General features: G+C 45.0%; 1 protein-coding gene across 3 annotated transcripts in view; it reads right to left on the bottom strand.

Annotated features, from left to right (window-relative positions):
- Positions 1–4,919: 4,919 nt before the first annotated feature.
- Positions 4,920–22,544, bottom strand: part of SH3BP2 (SH3 domain binding protein 2) — a 98,410-nt gene continuing 80,785 nt past the window's right edge. For all 3 annotated transcript variants that reach the window (XM_083151579.1, XM_083151570.1, XM_083151587.1), the window contains 9 exons: positions 21,818–21,888; positions 21,084–21,166; positions 19,197–19,256; positions 16,645–17,428; positions 16,063–16,141; positions 12,621–12,676; positions 9,308–9,383; positions 8,888–8,947; positions 4,920–5,874 (listed from right to left, as the gene is read on the bottom strand). In XM_083151579.1, the coding sequence (XP_083007705.1) occupies positions 5,734–5,874; positions 8,888–8,947; positions 9,308–9,383; positions 12,621–12,676; positions 16,063–16,141; positions 16,645–17,428; positions 19,197–19,256; positions 21,084–21,166; positions 21,818–21,888 (1,410 nt within the window). In that variant the 3' untranslated portion in view covers positions 4,920–5,733. The remainder of the gene's footprint in view (positions 5,875–8,887; positions 8,948–9,307; positions 9,384–12,620; positions 12,677–16,062; positions 16,142–16,644; positions 17,429–19,196; positions 19,257–21,083; positions 21,167–21,817; positions 21,889–22,544) is intronic.

Below are 22,544 nucleotides of genomic sequence, written 5' to 3'. Positions count from 1 at the left end.
CCTAACCTCCGTTCTCTTAGCCTAACCCTAACCTCCGTTCTCTTAGCTTAACCCTAACCTCCGCTCTCACAGCCTAACCCTAACCTCCCCTCTCACAGCCTAACCCAAACCTCTGTTCTCTTAGCTTAACCCTAACCTCCGTTCTCTTAGCTTAACCCTAACCTCCACTCTCACAGCTTAACCCTAACCTCCACTCTCACAGCCTAACCCTAACCTCCGTTCTCTTAGCCTAGCCCTAACCTCCGTTCTCTTAGCTTAACCCTAACCTCCGCTCTCACAGCCTAACCCTAACCTCCCCTCTCACAGCCTAACCCAAACCTCTGTTCTCTTAGCTTAACCTAACCTCCGTTCTCTTAGCTTAACCCTAACCTCCGCTCTCACCGCCTAACCCTAACCTCTGCTCTCACCGGCTAACCCTAACCTCTGCTCTCACAGCCTAACCCTAACCTCTGCTCTCACAGCCTAACCCTAACCTCTGCTCTCACCGGCTAACCCTAACCTCTGCTCTCACAGCCTAACCCTAACCTCCGCTCTCTTAGCTTAACCTTCTCTCTCTCAGCCTAGCCCTATTCATTGCAGATCCTCCTCATCATCAGCATGTGGACATTTTTGAAAAAGGCGTCATTCTGTAGTTGTCGATTTGGTCAATGTTGACTGTCCGACAATATCAATATAACTGACAATAGAACTCTCAACATTAAGGGCCTGATTCAGACCTGTGCGTTAGGCTGCATATGTTTGCAGCCTAGGGAACAGGTAAACGCCACCCGCTGCCCGGCCAAACGCCCACCCATCAAATTATTTTTTTTCCCATTTGCAAAAAAACAGTCAGTGTAGACTTTTTTTTTTTTTTTATGGAGATGGGAGAACAGGCAGGTGATGATGTCATGTGACATCAGCCGCCCGCCCTGAGCAGGCATCAACCCGCCTCCCAGGGGAATGCCCAGCATTTTTATGGGGATGCCCATGAAATGCTCGGCTTTCCCCTACACAGCCTCCTGTCTGCCCACTTCCCTCCCTTGACAGTGCGAACGTCTCGGTGAGTGGGGTAATCGCTATAGGCGTTCGCACGGGAGGTTTGCACATGTGCATATTCGTGCATGCTCACACCCGCACCATCGAATTTGGCACCATCGGATCAAAACTAGAATCAGGCCCTAAGCTCATTATATTTCCAAGTGTGAACGCCCTGCCTGACGGTGGATACTTGCTCCAGCAGGTCAGTAACGGCTCTCTTCGTCGTCTGTGCATGTACATATGAGGGACCAGATCATTAACGAGGGCCATGCTGCAGAAGGCTTCCCACCCCCTTGCTCGCACACACGTGCCGATGCTGGAACCCAGCCGGGTCCCTGCAATATCGGCAGCTGCAGGGACCGTAGAGTGTGTACGTGTCTATAAAATCGCCACTTTTTTCCTAAATGGCTGAAACATGGGCGCTTCGCACGTCTCAAACAGTTGAGGCTTTTACAGTCTATATATATCAATTGCAGAACAGGGTCAGTGTAATGATTCACTGGTGCTAGTGATAGAAATAAATGTCCCGTCCGCAGGAACAAATGTACGAATACAAATGATTCATACAAATGTATGATTCATGGCTGCTTTACCATACAAACAAGGTACAAAATATCTTATAATGTTCCGGCAACTCCCCCTGTGATATTATAGAAACAGCTTTTTTACAGACAGCAGAAGCTGAAGATGAATAATTAAGATCAATAATGTACTTCTCTTAAGCCCTGTACACACGGGGCGCCAGGTGGCCCGTGCTGAGCGAGGTCCCTAAGCACAGATTGCTCAGCACACATCACTGTACACGCGCGATGCACTTGCAATGTGAGCTGAGCGATCTGTGCGGAACAGTGTTTTTGCCTGTGCTTATAGGCAGAACACTGAGATCTAAGCGGGATAGACATTGTATGCTCTGTGTATCTCAGAACCATGCATTGCTTCATTTGTAAGCGATAGTAAGATCTCTAATACCGCTTTCACACTGCCAAAATGTTTTAAAAAACTGTATTTTTAAGCAGTATTTAAAACGGGTATGGGCCTTCACATTGCAGTAGATTACTGTTTTAAATACCGTTTAAGTACCATTCACATCAGTCACCCTGTTTAATCCCCTGAACACATTTCAAGGCAGAATGCAGGGGACAGCCTATCACCTGTAATCTGTTGTTTTTACTAAATACCGTTTCAGAGCCATTCTCACTGCATAACCGGTAAATCAACTCTGGCACTTTCCCACTGCAGCCTTAAACGTTTTGAAATGGCCCCTTTATGGGCAGGAGAATTTGGCAGATTGCCTCTCGGGCTGTTACATGTAATGTTACTAATAGGTCATGTATAATTGGGAAGAGGAAAAAAACGTTTACTTGATATAAAAAAATATTTTATTTAACAATTGTTACACTGGATTACATTTACAATGTATTTGACACTATTACATTTACAATGTATTTGAATGACAGAACCCGATGTGAAATGATTGCTTCCACTGTAACTTAAAGCTGTTAATGCTGGAATGGCCAGCTCGCCAATTGTAGGCTGTTTCATGCAGCACACGTGGGGCAGCAGGAACACACCATTGTAACTGCCTAGCTGAAGTCTGATGGGTACGTTTACTAAACGGAGCTTTTACAAACGGACAACTTTATGTGTATAACCCGGTGGTATTGCTATGGGACGTTAAGCGACAATTATATTTTAATGGCAATACACACTTTAGAAAATTGGAGGTCTGTAAAAACACAGTTTAGTAAATATGCCTAGAATTTTGCACATCCTCTGAGTTGTTGGCATGGACCTTTCAGTAGTACAGCTCTGGTTCCAGGTGTGTTTAACACAGTCACATTTCTATGCATGTAGAAACCAATGTAACTAAACCATTCTTATCTGGCACATAAAATAAAGACAGCCACAACACCCATTCAGTATCACCATATCGTGCACATAGACCAGGGATGGGGAACCTTTGGCCCTCCAGCTGTTGTTGAACTATGTATCCCAGCATGCTCTGCAACAGTTTTAGCATGGCCAAATAGCAACTGTAGCAGGGTATGCTGGGATGTGTAGATCAACAACAGCAGGAGGGCCAAAGGTTCCCCATCTCTGACACAGACCAAAGACCTTATTCTGGTTGATTCGCAAGGCTGCAAGTTTACAAGACGCCACCCGCAGTGCCCCCGTGCGAAGCAGGCAGGCAGCTGACATCCGCGTCACCGGGCGATTACCTTGGGAATGCCCGGCGTTTTCATGGGAAGGCCCATGAAATGCTAGGCGTTCCTATGGGGGAATCCCCCAGCCCACCTCCCCACTGATGTGTGCGATCGCCAGGCGAATAATCTATGCACATAAATAAATCACACAAAATCGGTTCCCCGTGCGAACGTGGCAAATACAGGAAGCAAATACAAACATAATTTTACATGCAGGGTAAATACTGGTTGCTTTTGCATGTAACACACAAATGCTGGGCAACTTTATTTTTACACTGCAATTTAGAGATCAGTTTGGACACACCCATCTCATATCTAAATCTCTCTGCTGATCTAAGTCTCCCCAAGTGCAACACAATATGGTCTTACTAATGTGTAGGGTTACTTCTTCTTTCTTACTTTATTCCCAACTTAGAATCAGGCCTCCAGTAATGCATTTCCTTGGTATAGTGTTGGCAACACAGCTGACAATCTCCACAATGTCCATGTGTGTAACTTTGTTATAAATTAATTCTAGCATAAAATTATAATATACATGGGAAATATATCCCACCCCTATTCTTCTATTATGTAGGATAACCATACCTCCCAACTGTCCCTCTTTCCGCGTGAAAATCCCGGTTTTCGGGGACGTTCCAGCGTGCTGCCCGGGGGCCACCGGTGTCCTGTGGCGGGGGGGGGGGGGGGGAGTTGGGAGTCCCCCAATCTGAAGAGAATAGACGCTGTGCCCACAGCATCTATTCAGCACTGCTGAAGGATGGAAATCAGGGGGCGTGGCCTTGGGTAGTGGCATCCTGTGAGGCCACGCCCCTTTCCTGAGGCCACACCTCCTTTTTGGACACGCGCGCGGCTTTCCCGTTTCTCAGAGGCCACAAGTCGGGAGGTAGGGGATACCTTTTGTAGTGTTAAAAATACCTCAGCCCTATAACAAAATAACATTAGCTAATGGCTTCCCTGCAGACATCTGACATTAGGCCTGATTCAGCTAAGCAGCGTTCTTTTGACCAATCAAAACAAAATAAATAAATGTAACCAAGCTGGAAGCGAAGATGAATTACGGGCAACACATTACAGTATGACAAGGATTTATGTACATTGTCTGTGGTTTGAGGCAAAAGCCTAAAGGCAAATGGACTCACTAGGTCAAACAGATGGAGCAGCTCTCAATGGAGCTGCTCCTGGTGACAGATATCGCCAATCGCCGCCGTGCGCCATCCAACAGAAGGTCTGTTCTGTCGGAGCCCGCTGCTGCCCTCCTCCAGCTCCCCCGTAGCCCTCACTCGCACTGCGGAGACGGGCAGGGAATCCGCTCCCCACCGCCATGCTGACAGGTGCTACATCTGTATGTATGTATGTGTATATATATATATATATATATATATATATATATATAGGAAATAGAGATTCCCGGCACTCGCGGACAACAATGATACTCAGGTGCCTTTCCGTCCCACAAGGGGATAGGTATCAATACAAGGAGTGGAGGCACTCAGGAGATTCCCAACATACTGCACGGCGGCAGTCAAACACAGTAACAAACTGTAGACGAGACGGTCTATGTGCCAACGTTTCGGGTACAAAACCCTTTATCAAGACATGTCTTGATAAAGGGTTTTGTACCCGAAACGTTGGCACATAGACCGTCTCGTCTACAGTTTGTTACTGTGTTTGACTGCCGCCGTGCAGTATGTTGGGAATCTCCTGAGTGCCTCCACTCCTTGTATTGATATATATATATATATATATAGTTACATACATTCCAGACAATTGGAATGGACCTACAGTCCTCATGCTCGTGACCATAAGTCCGGGTGACAAACTGGGTGCATCCATGGTGTTAAAGTGCCACTTGCAGTTTATTATGACAGTTGATCTTTAAGTGCAGATCTACCCGGTAAGTCAGTGTCCATCTCCCTGAAGCGGAGACGGGCAGACAATTGGAATGGACCTACAGTCCTCATGCTCGTGACCATAAGTCCGGGTGACAAACTGGGTGCATCCATGGTGTTAAAGTGCCACTTGCAGTTTATTATGACAGTTGATCTTTAAGTGCAGATCTACCCGGTAAGTCAGTGTCCATCTCTTCATTACTTCTTCACTTCTACGCTTTAGAATTCCTCCTTTTCCGAGATTCATTCTCTGTCACAGCCACCGCCATTCATCCAATCGGCTTGTTTGCACTGGATATGCCTGTATGTTGCCTTCTCCGCATGGGGGAAATACACAAGTGGCACAGAAACTGTCACCGCTGGTGTTGGATATTTTGGGTATTACATGTAGTTCTCCAGTCATCACATGTTCACAGTAGACACCTTGATCTCGGTGTGTCGGCCGTGAAGGTGGACAAAGAGCACGGAACCCTGATAGTATGCAGCGGCCACAACCGGGGTTTATCACCTGTATTGTGAACCCATTGTGAGTTGTACCGCTTGTATTGTGAAAGTCAACACGCTTCATCAATGTCCATAGTATGATACGTCTAAGTAGAGTACACAGTGTCCTTACTGTCTCGTCACCTGGCGTTACTCGAGCATCCATAGGCATGTTTGAGAAGTAGGTTCTCATGGCTGGGCAATTTGCTCTCGTAGTAGTGCTCAACTAAAGAAGCAACGTCTGGGAATAATATGTCTGGTTCTAGGTAAACACTGGAGCCCTGCACAAAGAGAGAAGGGCGGTTAGTGTCTCCTCACACATTTACAATAGCCGTCTCATTTACATAGATCTTTCATGTGTCTGCATTTTTCCAGTGGCCACATTGTGCACGGGGACCTTTTGAAGTTGATCATTGTCTGTGAACTATACTACACCCAACATGTTAGTAGAGCAATGAGTAATGAAGGAGAAGCGAGGAAAATAGAAAGTAAATCCAATAGTGTCGGCAGTAACACGCAGTGTGTTACTGACGACACTATTGGATTTACTCTGACGGTTGCTAGAAGGAAGTGTATAGAGGTGCAAGAAGTGAAATTATGTGTTTACAACTTATTCAAGCTCAAACCTGGAGCATAATAGAAGGGAGCTGATTGGTAATGTTTGTGTTGCGGCGTCACATCACAAAACCTCTCTGAGGGTACACACACTTTGCACCTTATTCAGATGTGGTCACAAAGTGGCTATTGGCTATTCGTCGCAAGTGAGTGACAGGGAGACCGTGTTTGGGGGTGGAAATGTCGAGTGGATTAGTAAACGCAGGTGTGTCGTGGCAGCTCAGATGGCATTTTCTGGGCAAGCATAAATCAGCAGTTGCGATCTTACTTTCTACTAGAGAGTCCTCTGTGTTCCAGGAGGGTCGCTCAGCCTCCGAATCTACAGAGGCACTCACACTGTGACAATGGTACCAATATATAAATGTGTCAATTGTATGTATTTGGGTAGAAATGATGCGATAGCAGTGGGCATCCCCCCATGCTCAGGTTAGTTTCTGTCCGTATTAACACATTTATTTATTTACAGTTTCTTATATAGCGCAGCATATTCCGATGCGCTGTACAATTGGAAACAACAGTGATAAAACAAACTGGGTAATAACAGACCAACATAGTGGTAGGAGGGCCCTGCTGGTAAGCTTACAATCTATAGGGATAATAGGAGGGATACATAAGGATAGTATTCCATAGCATGGCAGTCCCATCAGATTACAAGACAGTCCTGATGGTATGCAATGGATATGAATGCTACTGGAGGGTATGTGGGGGTCCTGAATGTGATAAGCTTGCCTGAAGAGGTGAGTTTTCAGGGAACGCTTGAAAGTTTGGAGGCAAGAGGAGAGTCCTAATGTGCGTGGGAGGGCATTCAATAGGGTGGGAGCAGCCCGATAATAGTCCTATAATTGTGAATGGGATATAGTAATGAGTCTGGATGAGAGACGCAGATCTTGTGAAGAGCGGAGAGGTCGGGTGGGGATATATATTTTGAGATAAGTGAATAGATATAAGTCGGTGTAGTCAGAGTAATGGCTTTGTATGTGAGTAGAAGTATTTTATAGTGAGTACGGTAGAATATAGTCTCATGATCTCATTTGCAAATGGCAAAGCAATCACAAGAAAAACCACATCGGAATTAGGCCCTTTCCGTTCTCATTTCAGTGATCTCAGTCTGCAAAACTTCTGTATTTGCTGCTCTGCAAAGCTATATATTGCGCCTGTATGTTCCTCTATAGCAGGCATTCCCAACCACGGTCTTCAAGCCTGAATATCACTAAAACTTGCACTGTAAGTGAGCATTGAGGACTGAGGTTTGGAATGTCTGCTCTATAGTTATCTCTCTCTCCGCCCAACTCTTCCACTCAGTTGAAGCAATCCTGTACGCTCTAGAAACCCATCTGCATCGGGATTGTGCTCTGTAGACCCATGTGCAATGCTATTGTGCTCTGCAAACCCATGTGCAATGCAATTGTGCTCTGCAAACCCATGTGCAATGCAATTGTGCTCTGCAAACCCATGTGCAATGCAATTGTGCTCTGCAAACCCATATGCAATGCTATTTTGCTATGTAGACCCATATGCAATGCTATTGTGCTATGTAGACCCATATGCAATGCTATTGTGCTCTGTAGACCCATGTGCAATGCTATTGTGCTCTGTAGACCCATATGCAATGCTATTGTGCTCTGTAGACCCATGTGCAATGCTATTGTGCTCTGTAGACCCATGTGCAATGCTATTGTGCTCTGCAGACCCATGTGCAATGCTATTGTGCTCTGCAAACCCATGTGCAGTGCAATTGTGCTCTCCAAACCCATGTGCAATGCAATTGTGCTCTTTAAACCCATGTGCAATGCTATAGTTCTCTGCAAACCCATGTGCAATGCTATTGTGCTATGCAGACCCATGTGCAATGCTATTTTGCTCTGTAGACCCATGTGCAATGCTATTGTGCTCTGTAGACCCATGTGCAATGCTATTGTGCTCTGTAGACCCATGTGCAATGCTATTGTGCTCTGTAGACCCATGTGCAATGCTATTTTGCTCTGTAGACCCATGTGCAATGCTATTGTGCTCTGTAGACACATGTGCAATGCTATTGTGCTCTGTAGACCCATGTGCAATGCTATTGTGCTCTGCAGACCCATGTGCAATGCTATTGTGCTCTGCAGACCCATGTGCAATGCTATTGTGCTCTGTAGACCCATGTGCAATGCTATTGTGCTCTGTAGACCCATGTGCAATGCTATTGTGCTCTGTAGACCCATGTGCAATGCTATTGTGCTCTGTAGACCCATGTGCTTTGGGGGAATTCTAATTACAAAGAATACCCAAATAAGTTCTTGTTCTATGCCCAGGTTATTTTGCACTTCTTAATGGACACCAACTCTGTCTTCCAAGGTTGGCTTTGCCCAAGGTCATTGTATAAGAATATACAGCGGAGATGGAGGTGGGAGGGTTACAGAGTATCTGTGTCTATCTAAGGTGACCAGGTCAGCCAGGAAGGTGAAGCAACACCCGGTCCATGTCCATGACCTCGTACTTGGCCACACCCCATCGAGACTCTAATATCCCATTATCCCAGGGAATATACAGTATACCCTACTGCATGGTTAGTGCGCAAACTGGCAGTTTCTTTATATCCTCTGCATAGATGTGAAAGGAGAGCACAGTGTAATATAGCTATGATAGAGATGATCTACCATATGAAAAGTGTGGGCACATTGCAATGTTTCTACTAACCTTTTCAAATATGCGATAGTTTCTTAACTTTGCATTAACACCGTCCCATACAACAAGAACCTTCAAAGTACAAGGAGAAATAAAATCACATATCGCCATAAACTGACTACTTGTCACAAAGCAAATTATTTTTATCCAAAGCATTAATGTTATACTGTACCATCTGGTCCTCTCTACTCCTGCCACATATACTCAGCTCCTACCCGATGCCCAGCCGCACCATCACAAAAACCACTATGTAGTTAAACGTTTCCCAGGGAATTTGGCCGTATCTTTCTACAGAGGCGTTATAACCCCCCCGCAGTGCTAGTGGGGTCTGACCATGCCATTTATATACTGATTATTTTTGCTTAACTGTCAGGAGACAGGAAATTGATGTGAAAGAAAACTGAAAGCTAAACAAAACAGCAAGAGGGTTACCTTTCCGGCCTTCGCAGAATTTCTAATGCAGAAGAGTCCATTCAGGGGGCCTCTGGCATCCGTAGCGTTGAACATCCTGAAATAACAATACATTCATTTATCTGCAGCATGAACAGGGGAGAAGACTCTCCGTTCCTCTGCTTGCTGTGCAGATATAGACTCTGAGCAGCAGCAGAAGTGGACTTTGCATGGCCGATGTCAATAGCAATATGTAAGGAAATGTTCAGATATTTAACAATAGGCAAAAATGCATCAATTCCTTTGTGCTTTATGCAAGAGATTAGAGTACAGTAAAACATCTCCCACAGGATCGTCTTCATGTACTATTGGATGAAATGTTTATTGCCCATGAGAATATTATTGTAGTTCTTGATGTTATGAATGAAACGGTACTTGTGTAGTTTCACGGCGCCGCCGCGCGCACAGTCTGTTACAGAAACTTGGCAGCTTGCCAGAGGCTCTGTTTAACTGTGCGCGTGCCGCTCTAGCTCTGCCTGACTGTGCTCGTGTCGCTGTAGCTGTAAGCTACGTATTGACAGCTATGTTAACAGCGTAGCAGCCGGGCAGCAGCAGCGCGCTGCCCAGGCGCTGACAGGTCACTGTGGTACTTGTAGTTCCACAGTGAAATAGGCAGCGCTGACAACGAGGGCAAGTGGAGACACCCCGGGCACAACGCTGACGTGCCGGGGCTTCTAAACTACACACCCCGGCACACCGCTGTGTCCGCAATGTACACGCTAAATTCAGATGCAAAAGCGTCTGAATCCAGTACACTATTAAAAGCCGCCCACAGTGCCACTAGTCGACGCACCAGCTGTCGACCTTGTAAATCCCACTATCCACGCCAACCCGAAGCGTGGCGAGGGGCGGCGGTACGCGTCCTACGACCTTTTCATACCCCAACTATCCACATCGGCGTGGAGTTGAAAATATAAAGTGTGGCGAGCGCAGCGAGCCACCGAGCCCGAAGCGTGGCGAGCCCCGCGAGGGGACGCGGATACCTGTGAAGGTATCCGCGTCCGCTCGCCACGCTTCAGGCTCGGTGGCTCGCTGCGCTCGCCACACTTTGTATTCTCTACTCCACGCCGACGTGGATAGTGGGGGTATGAAAAGGTCGTAGGACGCGTAACGCCGCCGCTCGCCACGCTTTGGGTGGGCATGGATAGTGGGATTTACAAGGTGGACAGCTGCTGCGTCGACTAGTGGCACTGTGGGTGGCTTTTAATAGTGTACCACTAGACCCAGCTAAATTTAGATGCTTTTGCGTCTAAATTTAGATGTACGCCTACACCCAACTAAATCCAGGAGCTTTAGCGTCTGGATTTAGATGCCCCACCACCTGAGCGGCTTGCAGGGAGCGCGTCTGAATCCAGGCTCCCGCCTCCTTCTTAGCGGTTTGCAAGGCGCCTGGATTCAGACGCTTTTGCGTCTGAATCCAGGCGCCCGCCTCATTCTTAGCGGCTTGCAGGGAGTGTTAATCCAGGGGCTTTAGCGCCTACATCCCATCAGCGTTGTGCCCGGGGTGTCTCCACTTGCCCCCGTTGTCAGCGCTGCCCAGGCGCTGCCTATTTCACTGTGGAACTACAAGTACCACAGTGACCTGTCAGCGCCTGGGCAGCGCGCTGCTGCTGCCTGGCCGCTACGCTGTTAACGTAGCTGTCAATACGTAGCTTACAGCTACAGCGGCACGAGCACAGTCAGGCAGAGCTAGAGCGGCACGCGCACAGTTAAACAGAGCCTCTGGCAGGCTGCCAAGTTTCTGTAACAGACTGTGCCCGCGGCGGCGCCGTGAAACTACACAAGTACCAATGAAACATATAACCCAATCCAGATGTGCTCAAGTTTACAGCTGAAATAGGCAGTTTTTGTTTTACCCAATGCAAAAATCTGTACTTTCCGTGCAAATTATTATGTGCTAGCTGGGTCACCGCTGGCAAATCCATGGGGGAGAGGGCAGGGGCCCTTCCTATCCCTTGTCATTTCTGATATTTTTGGCAGGGCAGCATTGACAGCAGTACTAAAGGGAGGAGGAGCTGGTCTGACTGAAGTAAAAGGAAAGGGCCCCTCTTCTTCTCTCCCATCTCCTCCCCTTCCCATAATCTGCTTCTTGCTGTGGCTCCAACTTCACAATCTAGTGACTGGTCCCAGTGAAAAAATTAGAGGAAAGGACCTGGCCCATTGGGTCCTAGCCTACTCTGTTGCTTATGGCCAAAAAGTCAGTTGTTCACTCATAGAATTCACTCTCTCACTCCCTCTCTTTTGCCACTCCTCTCTCTCCCACTGGCTTTCCCCCTTTCTCCACCCCTCTATCTACCCCACTCTCTTCCAGATTCTGCAGATGTGTGCGTAAATACAGAGGCCATGGCCTTTTCTCATGCAAAGCAGGACTGTGCTTCACCTGTGACATCTACTGTGCAGTTTACGTTCCCGCCCATTGTCTGCAGTACACTTTGAGTAGCGCTTCCGTGTGTCTGCGGTTTAGATGCAAAATTTTAAGAAAAAGTGTCTCCCTGCACCGGGCGCCTTGTACCATAATGGTACAGTATATTAAGTGTACACAAATATTGAGATATACATGCAGCATGTATTATCTATTTTTGCTTGTACATGGACTGAAATAAATCTTTGTGTGCCATGTAGGTGTGGCCTCATTAGCATTTAGGCATGAAAAGCATTATGGTATGGAGCTTCAACCACAGAAATCTTTATCGATCGTAATGTTTAGGATTATGACCTTCACCTAATCTTTTTTTCAGGAAGCAGCAGACAGGAAATACTGTTTTTAGCACTTCCTCTGTGCCTCTTGGATAACACCATGCTGAAAAGCCATGCCTAACATTTGGCCAAAAAAATCAGGTTTATTTATCTGGGCAACCAATTCATAATCAAAATAATAAGCCATTCCATTTTTTTAGGAGTTAAAAATAATATTCCATAGTACGAACTTAATTTGGGGGGGCAGCATGGATGGTGTAATGGTTAGCATTACTGCACCACAGTGCTGAGGTCATGGGTTCGATTCCCACCATGACCCTAACTGTGTGGAGTTTGTATATTCTCCCCGTGCTTGCGTGGGTTTCCTCCCACAATCCAAAAATATACTGGTAGGTTAATTGGCTCCAAACAAAATTAACCCTAGAATGTGTGTGCGTGTACATGTGGTAGGGAATATAGATTGTAAGCTCCACTGGGGCAGTGACTGATGTGAATGGTCAAATATTATTTGTAAAATGCTGCGGAATATGTGTGCGCTATATAAATAACTGGTAATAAATAAATATGAAGGTGAGTAAGTATAAATAACAGAAATTACCTTTCAACATCAAGAGAATCGCAGGTATCAACAAAGACAGTAGCAGGCAAGGGAACCTGAGAACGAGATTACAGTCTGAATATCTGAGTCCACTACATAACTGTACAGTCTACACCCATGGCTTAGAACCAAAGTTAATCTTATAGACAACAAAATAAGAATCATTTATATTATTATATATTGTGACCATTTCCTAAATGATTAACCAGAGGACAACTGATGGTATATAAAGAATACACTGCATGCCAGAAATGGGGGTTCACTAGCAACCAGTAACCCCCCTGAGACTGAAGTGGTTTATTTACTAAGCCTTGGATAAAGTGGACAGACATAAAGAACCAGCGGTACTTATGTAGTATCTGGGCTGCCGATTTCTAAATCGGGTCGGATCGGGAGATCGCATCGCATCGCATGCGACCATGCGATTCGATGCGATGCGATGCGATGCGATGACCCGATTTTTCCATAGGAATCAATGTTAAAATGGACTGAGTCCATTTTAACATGGAATTCAATGGGAAAAATGGGTCCTTTTCATACCCCTACTATCCAAGTGGGCATGGAGTTGGATATAAACCTGTGGCGAGCGTAGCGAGCCACCGAGCCCGAAGCGTGGCGAGCGAAGCGAGCCCCGCGAGGGGACGAATACCGTCCCCTCGCGGGGCTCGCTTCGCTCGCCACGCTTCGGGCTCGGTGGCTCGCTACGCTCGCCACAGGTTTATATCCAACTCCATGCCCACTTGGATAGTAGGGGTATGAAAAGGACCCATTTTTCCATAGGAATCATTTTAACATTGATTCCTATGGAAAAATCGGGTCATCGCATCCGATATCGGATGCGATGCGATGCGATGCGATATCGCATCGCATCGCATCTGATTGTATGCCTTAACTTAAGGCATACAATCAAAAAATCGGCAGCCCAGATACTACATAAGTACCGAACCAGCTCCTAACTGTCATGTGTTTAAAAAATAAAGCTAGGATATTGGCTGGCAATTTATCTCCATCCAAACTTAGGGGGTTATTTTGATTCACTCTTTCTGACAAATTCCTTCTTAAATGGACAAAACCATGCGCACTGCAGGTGGGGCAGATGTTACTTGTGCAGAGATAATTAGATTTGGGTGGGGTTTTACTTCAAAGTGATATCTATATTGCAGTGTAAAAATAAAGCTGTCGGTATTTACCCTGCACAGAAAAAAAATAACTCACCCAAATCTAGTTCTCTCTGTACATTTTACATCTGCCCCCCTGCAGTGCACATGGTTTTGTTCATCTAAGAAGGATTTTGTCAGAAAGAGTGAACTAGAATAAGGCCCTTAGTAACTAGACACGTGGCATATGTATTTATATAAATATTTAAAGCGGCAAATTGTCCATATATGCAAGTCTGCAGTTTATATACCCAAATTTAAAGCTATATACGACCTGTGAATTCAAAGCTATTTACTTTGTTCTTAAAATGTGCACATGTTAATTAGCATTATATTCTGTGCTAATATATTATATTACATATTTGATCTTATAGGTGGCCACCTTTATCAACTAGTATTTTATTATATTATATATTATATATTTTTTCATGTAAAATAAATTGTATTTGATATTGTATTTTTAAATAATCAGCGCAGCCTTCACATTCCCTTTTGGGTACCTTGCCTTAGTAACTAGACCCCACAGTATGGATGAAGCAACATTTACTGGTAATAAAGCTTCTCTATTGCCTAGAGCACAGGTTCTCCAACTTGGTCCTCAGGACCCCACAAAGTGTAAGTTTTGCAGGTCTCCTCACAGAACCACAAGTAAGATAATTAGCTCCACCTGTGGATCTTTTAAATGTGTCAATGAGTAATGAATGCACCTGTGCACCTGCCGGGTGACATGGAAAAAGTTACCTGTTTGGGGTCCTGAGGACCGAGTTTGAGAACCCCTGCCCTAGAGAATAGGTTACTCAGAGTTTCATGCTTCATCTGATTGTATGCCTTAACTTAAGGCATACAATCAAAAAATCGGCAGCCCAGATACTACATAAGTACCGAACCAGCTCCTAACTGTCATGTGTTTAAAAAATAAAGCTAGGATATTGGCTGGCAATTTATCTCCATCCAAACTTAGGGGGTTATTTTGATTCACTCTTTCTGACAAATTCCTTCTTAAATGGACAAAACCATGCGCACTGCAGGTGGGGCAGATGTTACTTGTGCAGAGATAATTAGATTTGGGTGGGGTTTTACTTCAAAGTGATATCTATATTGCAGTGTAAAAATAAAGCTGTCGGTATTTACCCTGCACAGAAAAAAAATAACTCACCCAAATCTAGTTCTCTCTGTACATTTTACATCTGCCCCCCTGCAGTGCACATGGTTTTGTTCATCTAAGAAGGATTTTGTCAGAAAGAGTGAACTAGAATAAGGCCCTTAGTAACTAGACACGTGGCATATGTAATTATATAAATATTTAAAGCGGCAAATTGTCCATATATGCAAGTCTGCAGTTTATATACCCAAATTTAAAGCTATATACGACCTGTGAATTCAAAGCTATTTACTTTGTTCTTAAAATGTGCACATGTTAATTAGCATTATATTCTGTGCTAATATATTATATTACATATTTGATCTTATAGGTGGCCACCTTTATCAACTAGTATTTTATTATATTATATATTATATATTTTTTCATGTAAAATAAATTGTATTTGATATTGTATTTTTAAATAATCAGCGCAGCCTTCACATTCCCTTTTGGGTACCTTGCCTTAGTAACTAGACCCCACAGTATGGATGAAGCAACATTTACTGGTAATAAAGCTTCTCTATTGCCTAGAGCACAGGTTCTCCAACTTGGTCCTCAGGACCCCACAAAGTGTAAGTTTTGCAGGTCTCCTCACAGAACCACAAGTAAGATAATTAGCTCCACCTGTGGATCTTTTAAATGTGTCAATGAGTAATGAATGCACCTGTGCACCTGCCGGGTGACATGGAAAAAGTTACCTGTTTGGGGTCCTGAGGACCGAGTTTGAGAACCCCTGCCCTAGAGAATAGGTTACTCAGAGTTTCATGCTTGGTGCTTAATGTATTTATAATAGGCTGGATCCTCTCTCTTTTGTCCCACAAAGAGGTGATCTCCGCCCCATAGAACAGTCAGGCGCACTTTCATTAAAATTCTAAAAAAGTTTTGTGGGGTTTTTGGGATATACTCTGTAACAGAAAATATGTGTTTTCAATTAAAGGGGCCGATTCAATTATAGGTGGTGTTCGAGTGATGCCAGTGGAACAGAGTGTGAGCACCAATAAAGGAGACACAACATCGCACCAACCTCACATCAACATCATGTATCCGTTAATGTATTTGTGAGATGGGCGACCATACATATGGTTGATAGCTCACCACACATCCTTTGGACTTCACATCATGCCATTGAATTGAATTATTATACCTTTTCATAGTCTTGATCACTGTCACTTTTCTCATCCATTGGAATATCTTTAATACTCTGGCCGTCAGGCGAAGTTCTTCTGCAAGACAGAGAATGTACAGTACCATTGGTGAGCTCAAATCAAGACACCAAGTGGTCTCAAATAACTTGCTGGTCGATTGATAAATGTGACTATAACACAAATCATTAAAAAATGGTATTAGATCCACATTACTATACCCTTGCTTAAATAATTTGTTTTCTGCTTAAGAAATATAAACATAAATTAAATATAAACTAAGCCCTAAATATCATTAAGTTTTAGAGGCTCTCAAATGAGATGTATCGAGCCTTGGAGAAAGGTACAGTACTGTAAATTGAAGAAGTTGGCCAGAACAGCCAATCCACTTTGAATTCCTTTTATAGACTATGCTAGATAAATGGCAGCTACGAAATTAATTGGTAGTTTTGGGCAACATCTCCACTTTACCTCTCTAGACTTTCATCTATCTGGTAAAATTGTGGAGGCCCAGTTCCTATTACACCCAATGCAAAGACCCGAATATTTGTAGTCTGAAGTACAAGAGTCATATTGGTACTTACGATATAGATGAGAATCCGTGAGTCCTTACTTGAGGAATAGGAACTGACGGTTTCACCACAACATGTGGCTTCATTACAGGTTTCAGTCCAGTAGGCGAAGGTTTGTCAGATGACTTCTCTACATTAGTTATTATTCTGGGCTTGTTCCGTGGAATTGGTGGGGGGTGACTGTTCGCTGTGCCTGGTTTAGGCACTTCAGGCTTTCCAAGTAACACTGGTGGTTTCTCTGGTACCAGAGGAGGTGCGTTGTTGAACCTGCTGTTTAGTTCTCTGCTTAATAAACCGTTCACTATTGCACATGACTGCTGATAACCAATCTTGGTTTCGAAGGATTGACTGGTAAGGAGGTCTCTGCTTGAGCGAGATGATGTAGACAAGACTGCGGGAGCCACTCGGTTAGATGGCCGCTGTGGCGGTGAAGAAGGTGGTTTTGCACCACTGGAAACGGGAAAGTGTGGGAACTCTCTTTTGGCATAAGCTAGCTCCTTTTCAGCTTTGTCAGTTAAGATTTTTACTGGAGGAAGAGGAGGAGGTAGTGACACCTCTGGTTTGTGAGAATGTTGGAATGATGGAATTGGAGGAAGCCTCCCACCAGAGTTAGCCATGTGATTTTGCACATTGTAATCTTTCCGCGGACCTGTCAAGTCTTGCTGAGATAAAACCTTTTGGGGACGAGGAAGAGGAGATGGGGGCTTTGGTGCTGCTGATGCAGAAAATCTCCTTTGAGGTTCTTCTGTTGGCTTTGGTTGCCTTGGAACTGGTGGTGGAGGATAACTTGGTGCATCTACATGAGATAAGACAACTATGAAACACACACACACACACACACACACACACACACACACACACACACACACACACACACACACACACACACACACACACATATATATATACAGATGTTTCCCCCTACAGTTTTGCTGTATATAGCAGCATTCTGTAGAAGGACTGCCATGCCATGCTCATTTGCATTGATGCTGGCTCCCGTAGGAATCAACAGGTCTCACTGAAGTATAATTAATACATATACATATATATCCAGCAGTAGGAGCTGCACTCTCCTCTTAGTATATTTCATCTGCTGGGTGCCAAACCAAAAGTCCTCAGTAACTCATACATCAAACTTGTATACACTACGTATGAGAATAAGAAACACTCACCAGACGCCCATGAAAAGCTAAGAGTTTCCATGGGAGCTACCCGAGTCCGCGGCCCATGCACCGCTCTGTGTGAACGGCAAGGCGACATAGAAAATCTATGCCGCTGTTTGCATCAGGGTTTGCGCCTGCACAGAAATGCACAGACGCAAACCCTGACCATTGGGGCTGTGTCCTATTTCGGTTCACTGCGAGTGAACCAGAATCAGCCTTTTAGTGCATCTGGCCCATAGGCAGCCAGCACTGTGATTGAGAGGCCCGATTCTTGAAAACTACATTACCTACACTCATGTGTCCTTGACAAATGCTCTCCTCTCCTTTACTGCTTCAAAACGGGGAAGTATAAGAGTATTCCACCTACAGATGACATTCATTTATATATCTGTACTGCAACTAGTACTTTGCTTTATCCCTGGACCTTTGTTCTGTATGGTCCCCAGAAACCTTTATATCCTGCTGGCAGACATATTTCTTCTGCCGGTATTTGTGTATTAGCAGGACGCCCAATTTGCAAACGTACGGCACAGTAGGTAAATCGCATCGCATCGCATGCCATTGTTTGCGTGAGATGTGATCACATGCAATGTGATTTTCCTATATAATTTATTCACTGCTCTCTGCCCGCAGGCGGTGTGATGCAATCGCATCACACGCAAAAATCACATGTGATTTTATAGGGTGCGATGCCATTGACTTAACTATACACTTCTATGAGATGCAATGAGATTTAGGCACCCCCCCACTATCCACGCCACCCTGTAGCGTGGCAAGCGGCGGTGGAACGCGTCCTCCTGACCTTTTCATACCCCCACTATCCACGTCGGCGTGGAGATGAGTTTATACAGTGTGGCGAGCGCAGCGAGCCACCAAGCACGAAGCGTGGCGAGGGGACGCGGATTACGTTACATATTCTGCGTCCCCTCATGGGGCTCGCTGCGCACGCCGCGCTATATAAAATCAACTACATGCTGACGTGGATAGTGGGGATATGAAAAAGTCGGGAGGACGCATTCCGCTGCGCTCGCCATGCTTCGGGGTGGCATGGATAGTGGGTGGGGGGGGGGGGGGGGTGGTGGTTGACTAAATCTCATTGCATATAGAAGCGTATAGTAAAGTCAATGGCATCGCACCCTATAAAATCGCTATAGGGTAGAGAGCAGCAAATAAATTACATAGGGAAAATTGCATGTGATACGATTTTTTTACGCAGAATCGCCCACTAAGCAATTTGCTTAGCGGGCGCAGTGCTAATACACAAGTACCCTTCTGCTCTGGGCTATAATACAGCATAGTTCTTCACATCTACAGTACTGTTCGTATTGAAGGACAAGCAAATATTTAGCACTTCATTTCTTATGAGCATTTGAAAAGAGAAAATAATGAGAAAAAGTATACCATCAAATCCATCTGGTCGCTCGTAGTCTTCTTCATCATCATCTTCGTCCTGCCAGCTGTCTGTAAGACCATAAATTGGGCTTATTTAATACCAGCAGTTGTATATGCAATTTATTTGATCTATGAGCCTGGTTTTTCTCTAATGGACAAAACCATATGCACTGCAGGTGGGGCAAATGCAGTGGTGCAAGTAGAGATTTTTTTCTTAGTGGTACTGATAGCGCGAGCCAAAAATGGGCATGGCAATGTGTCGTGAGGGTGTGTGGTCACACCAAACTAGGGGAGTGCCTACATAGCAATATTATGCCACACACCATAATGCCCATTACACATTATGCCACACACTGTAATGCTCATTACACATTATACCACACACCCTAATGCCCATTAAATATTAGGCCTCACAGTAAAGCTTCTTATTACTTGCTGCTACGAGTTTCATGGTATAAAATACAGTTTTTTGTATCTTCTGGCAGCACCATTGTTGCCGTGTTGTCCTGCGTTGCCGTGTCGTCCAGCGGCATAATTGTAAATTTTGCACACCCCTATGGCATTTTAGTGCCACTTACACACATGATGCCCCCTGAAGTGCTGCTTACATGCATAATGCCCCATGCAGTGCTGATTATACATAATGACCACTGTAGTGCTGCTTCATAATGCCCCCAGTAGTGCCGCTACATAATATCCCCTGTAGAGCCGCTACATACTGCCCCTGTAGTGCTGCTACATACTGCCCCTGTAGTGCTTCTGCTTAATGCCCCCTGTTGTGCCTCTGCTTAATGTCCTCTGTAGTGCATCTGCTTAATGTCCCTTGTTGACTTACCCTGTAGTCCTGGGCCGGTCTCCTCCTCTGCAGCTGTGAGTATTAGAGTGGAAAGCAGCACTGCAGGCTTCCCCCACCCCTCTGGCAGCTCCGCCACTGTGAGTGGAGCGCAGTGCCGCAGGCTTCCCCCACCCCTCCAGTGGCTCTTGGCCATTTTAAATATGGCATACCGACTTGTGCGTCAATCTGAGCTCACAACCCGTCAGCCAGTCTGCAACTTTGATCGGCTCAGGAGCTGTGTCGCATTTGAAATGGCCGAGAGCCGCCAGAGGAGTGGGGGAAGGTGCTGCGCTCCCACTCTCAGCGGCAGCTGCAGAGGCACTGTAGGGGTGGGGGAAGCCTGCGGCGCTGCTCTCCACTCTCCTCCTCCTCTCAGCAGCGCCAGGGGATTGGGGAGGAACGTGGCAGCACACAGCAGGGGATGTGGGGTGGTGCAGCATACCGGCATCATATTTTTTGAAGGCAGGCCATAACCCTTACTTGCACCACTGGGCAAATGTAACATGTGCAGCAAGAGTTAGATTTGGGGGAGTAATTTTATTTCTGTGCAGGGTAAATACTTTCTGGTTTATTTTTACACTGCAATTTAGATTTCACTTTGAACACACCCCACCCAAATCTAACTCTCTCTGCACATGTTACATCTGCCACACCTGCAGTGCGGCATGGTTTTGCCCATTAGAGAAAACATTTGCATTGCAATCATCTCTGAATCAGGACCTGTATTCTGTAAGCTTCATAGAATAATAGAAGATTCCACACATCTGTAAGTTTTACATAGTCAGCTTATACTGCAGCAAAATTTGTCATATTTGACTGAGGGGACTTTTGGGGCTGATTTATCAACACATTTGATCATAAGCAACAAGTTCTAAAACTCTCTGTGTTTGATAAATGGTGCCCCAGCCAGTTAGCTCCTACCTGTCATTTTTAAACTGATGACCATTAGGAGCATAACAATCTAAAATGCTGATTAGGAATAGAAAAATATATCAAAATCTCAGCCCTTTTCTAAACCCTTCTCACCAATAAATGCAGGATCACATGTAAACATATCATACCATCTGCTGGGTTGTGTATGTATTTAATATCCACAGGGCGTTCCACCGATCCATAGAAACTGTCTGAGTCGGAACCAGTGTCACTACAATGTAAACAACAATACAATATTAAAATGAGTTATTTTCATACTTTTTGCAGCTCAGTAAGACGAAAAAGGAGATTTAGCAAAGCTTAAGTATCAACCAATCAGCTCCTTCCTGATGTTTTCTATTCAGTGTTAAAAAATGACAGTACCTGATTGGTTGGTTCTTTATTGCTCTCCACGTGAGATAATTCTCATCAATTATCTCCACACTTTGATGCATTACATCTGCCCCAAACATTGACTACCCCCTGTCAGAAATCTATGGCTCTGTTTATTGATTAGACAAAGTGTTATGTCTAACATAAAACAGAATTATACATTTAAATCTTTTCAAATGAAAACATCTGTAGCACTTTGCCATCTTGTTGTTAACATATAGCTATGTAATACCCTGCAAGAAGCAGAACATGGCGGTATTCTGGTGAGCCTGCCGGTACTTTTAAAGTGGCAATTATTTGAAAGTCAAACCCAAGTATATGGTTTCTCAGCCACTGCACAGAGAGAGAAAGAGAGAGAGGGGGGGGGGGGGGGGGGGATTCTTATCCACAAATGTTACCAGAAATATTTTAAAATATTATTATTACTGCAATCAGATAACCAAATGGAATCATTTATATTCATTATGTTTACATAATTTGTGACATTTACCTCAAATCTGTGATCGCTTCCTTCTTTTCGTGGTAACGGTCAATCTCTTTCCTGAGGTGAAGCATCCATTTCTGTGCAATAAATGATGATTGTGGTAAACTAAGCTGAAGGTAGACACCCATCTCACAGTAAATATATAGGTTTGCCCAGTACAGTAAATCCTCCATAGAGGTTATAGAGGCAGATGTATAGGGAAAGATGTATAGGGACAGATGTATAGGGGCAGATGTATTAAATCTTCCACTTTATCTCATGTTTGTGTGTACTAAACAGAAAATGTGGTAAAAACCCAGTTATCAGGGTTTTTACCACATTTTCGGATGCACTAAAGCCCCCTCACCAGGGCTTTGCTGTGGGCTGTTACCCCAGCTCTAGCTGGCGTAACCCCATAGAAGCCTATGGGCTTCTTTTCACGTCCCCCCCAGCCCCGAAATCACTTCCCTGCCCCACCCCCCTCACCTGATGTCCAGGCAGCCTCCTGCTGTGTTGCCTGAAACAGTGACCTTCATCTCCATAGCACCGGAACATCCCCCTACCGGGTGCAGGGAGGAGGAGGCGGAGCCTGGCAGTCCCTGCCCAGCCGTCTGAGCAGGAGGCTGCCGGGCAAGGCAGGAGGGAGAGAGCCGCTGGGACCCACTAACCTCCCACCGGCTGCTTCACAAAGGGCACCTCTTATCCCAAGAGCTGCCCTTTGAAATACTTATCGCATATGTTAGTACAAATCCGA

The sequence above is a fragment of the Crinia signifera genome, chromosome 1, assembly GCF_055691185.1.
Source record: "Crinia signifera chromosome 1, ASM5569118v1, whole genome shotgun sequence".
Classification (NCBI taxonomy): domain Eukaryota; kingdom Metazoa; phylum Chordata; class Amphibia; order Anura; family Myobatrachidae; genus Crinia; species Crinia signifera.
Note: the sequence above shows the minus strand (reverse complement) of the source record. Positions and strands in the feature narration are given on the sequence as shown.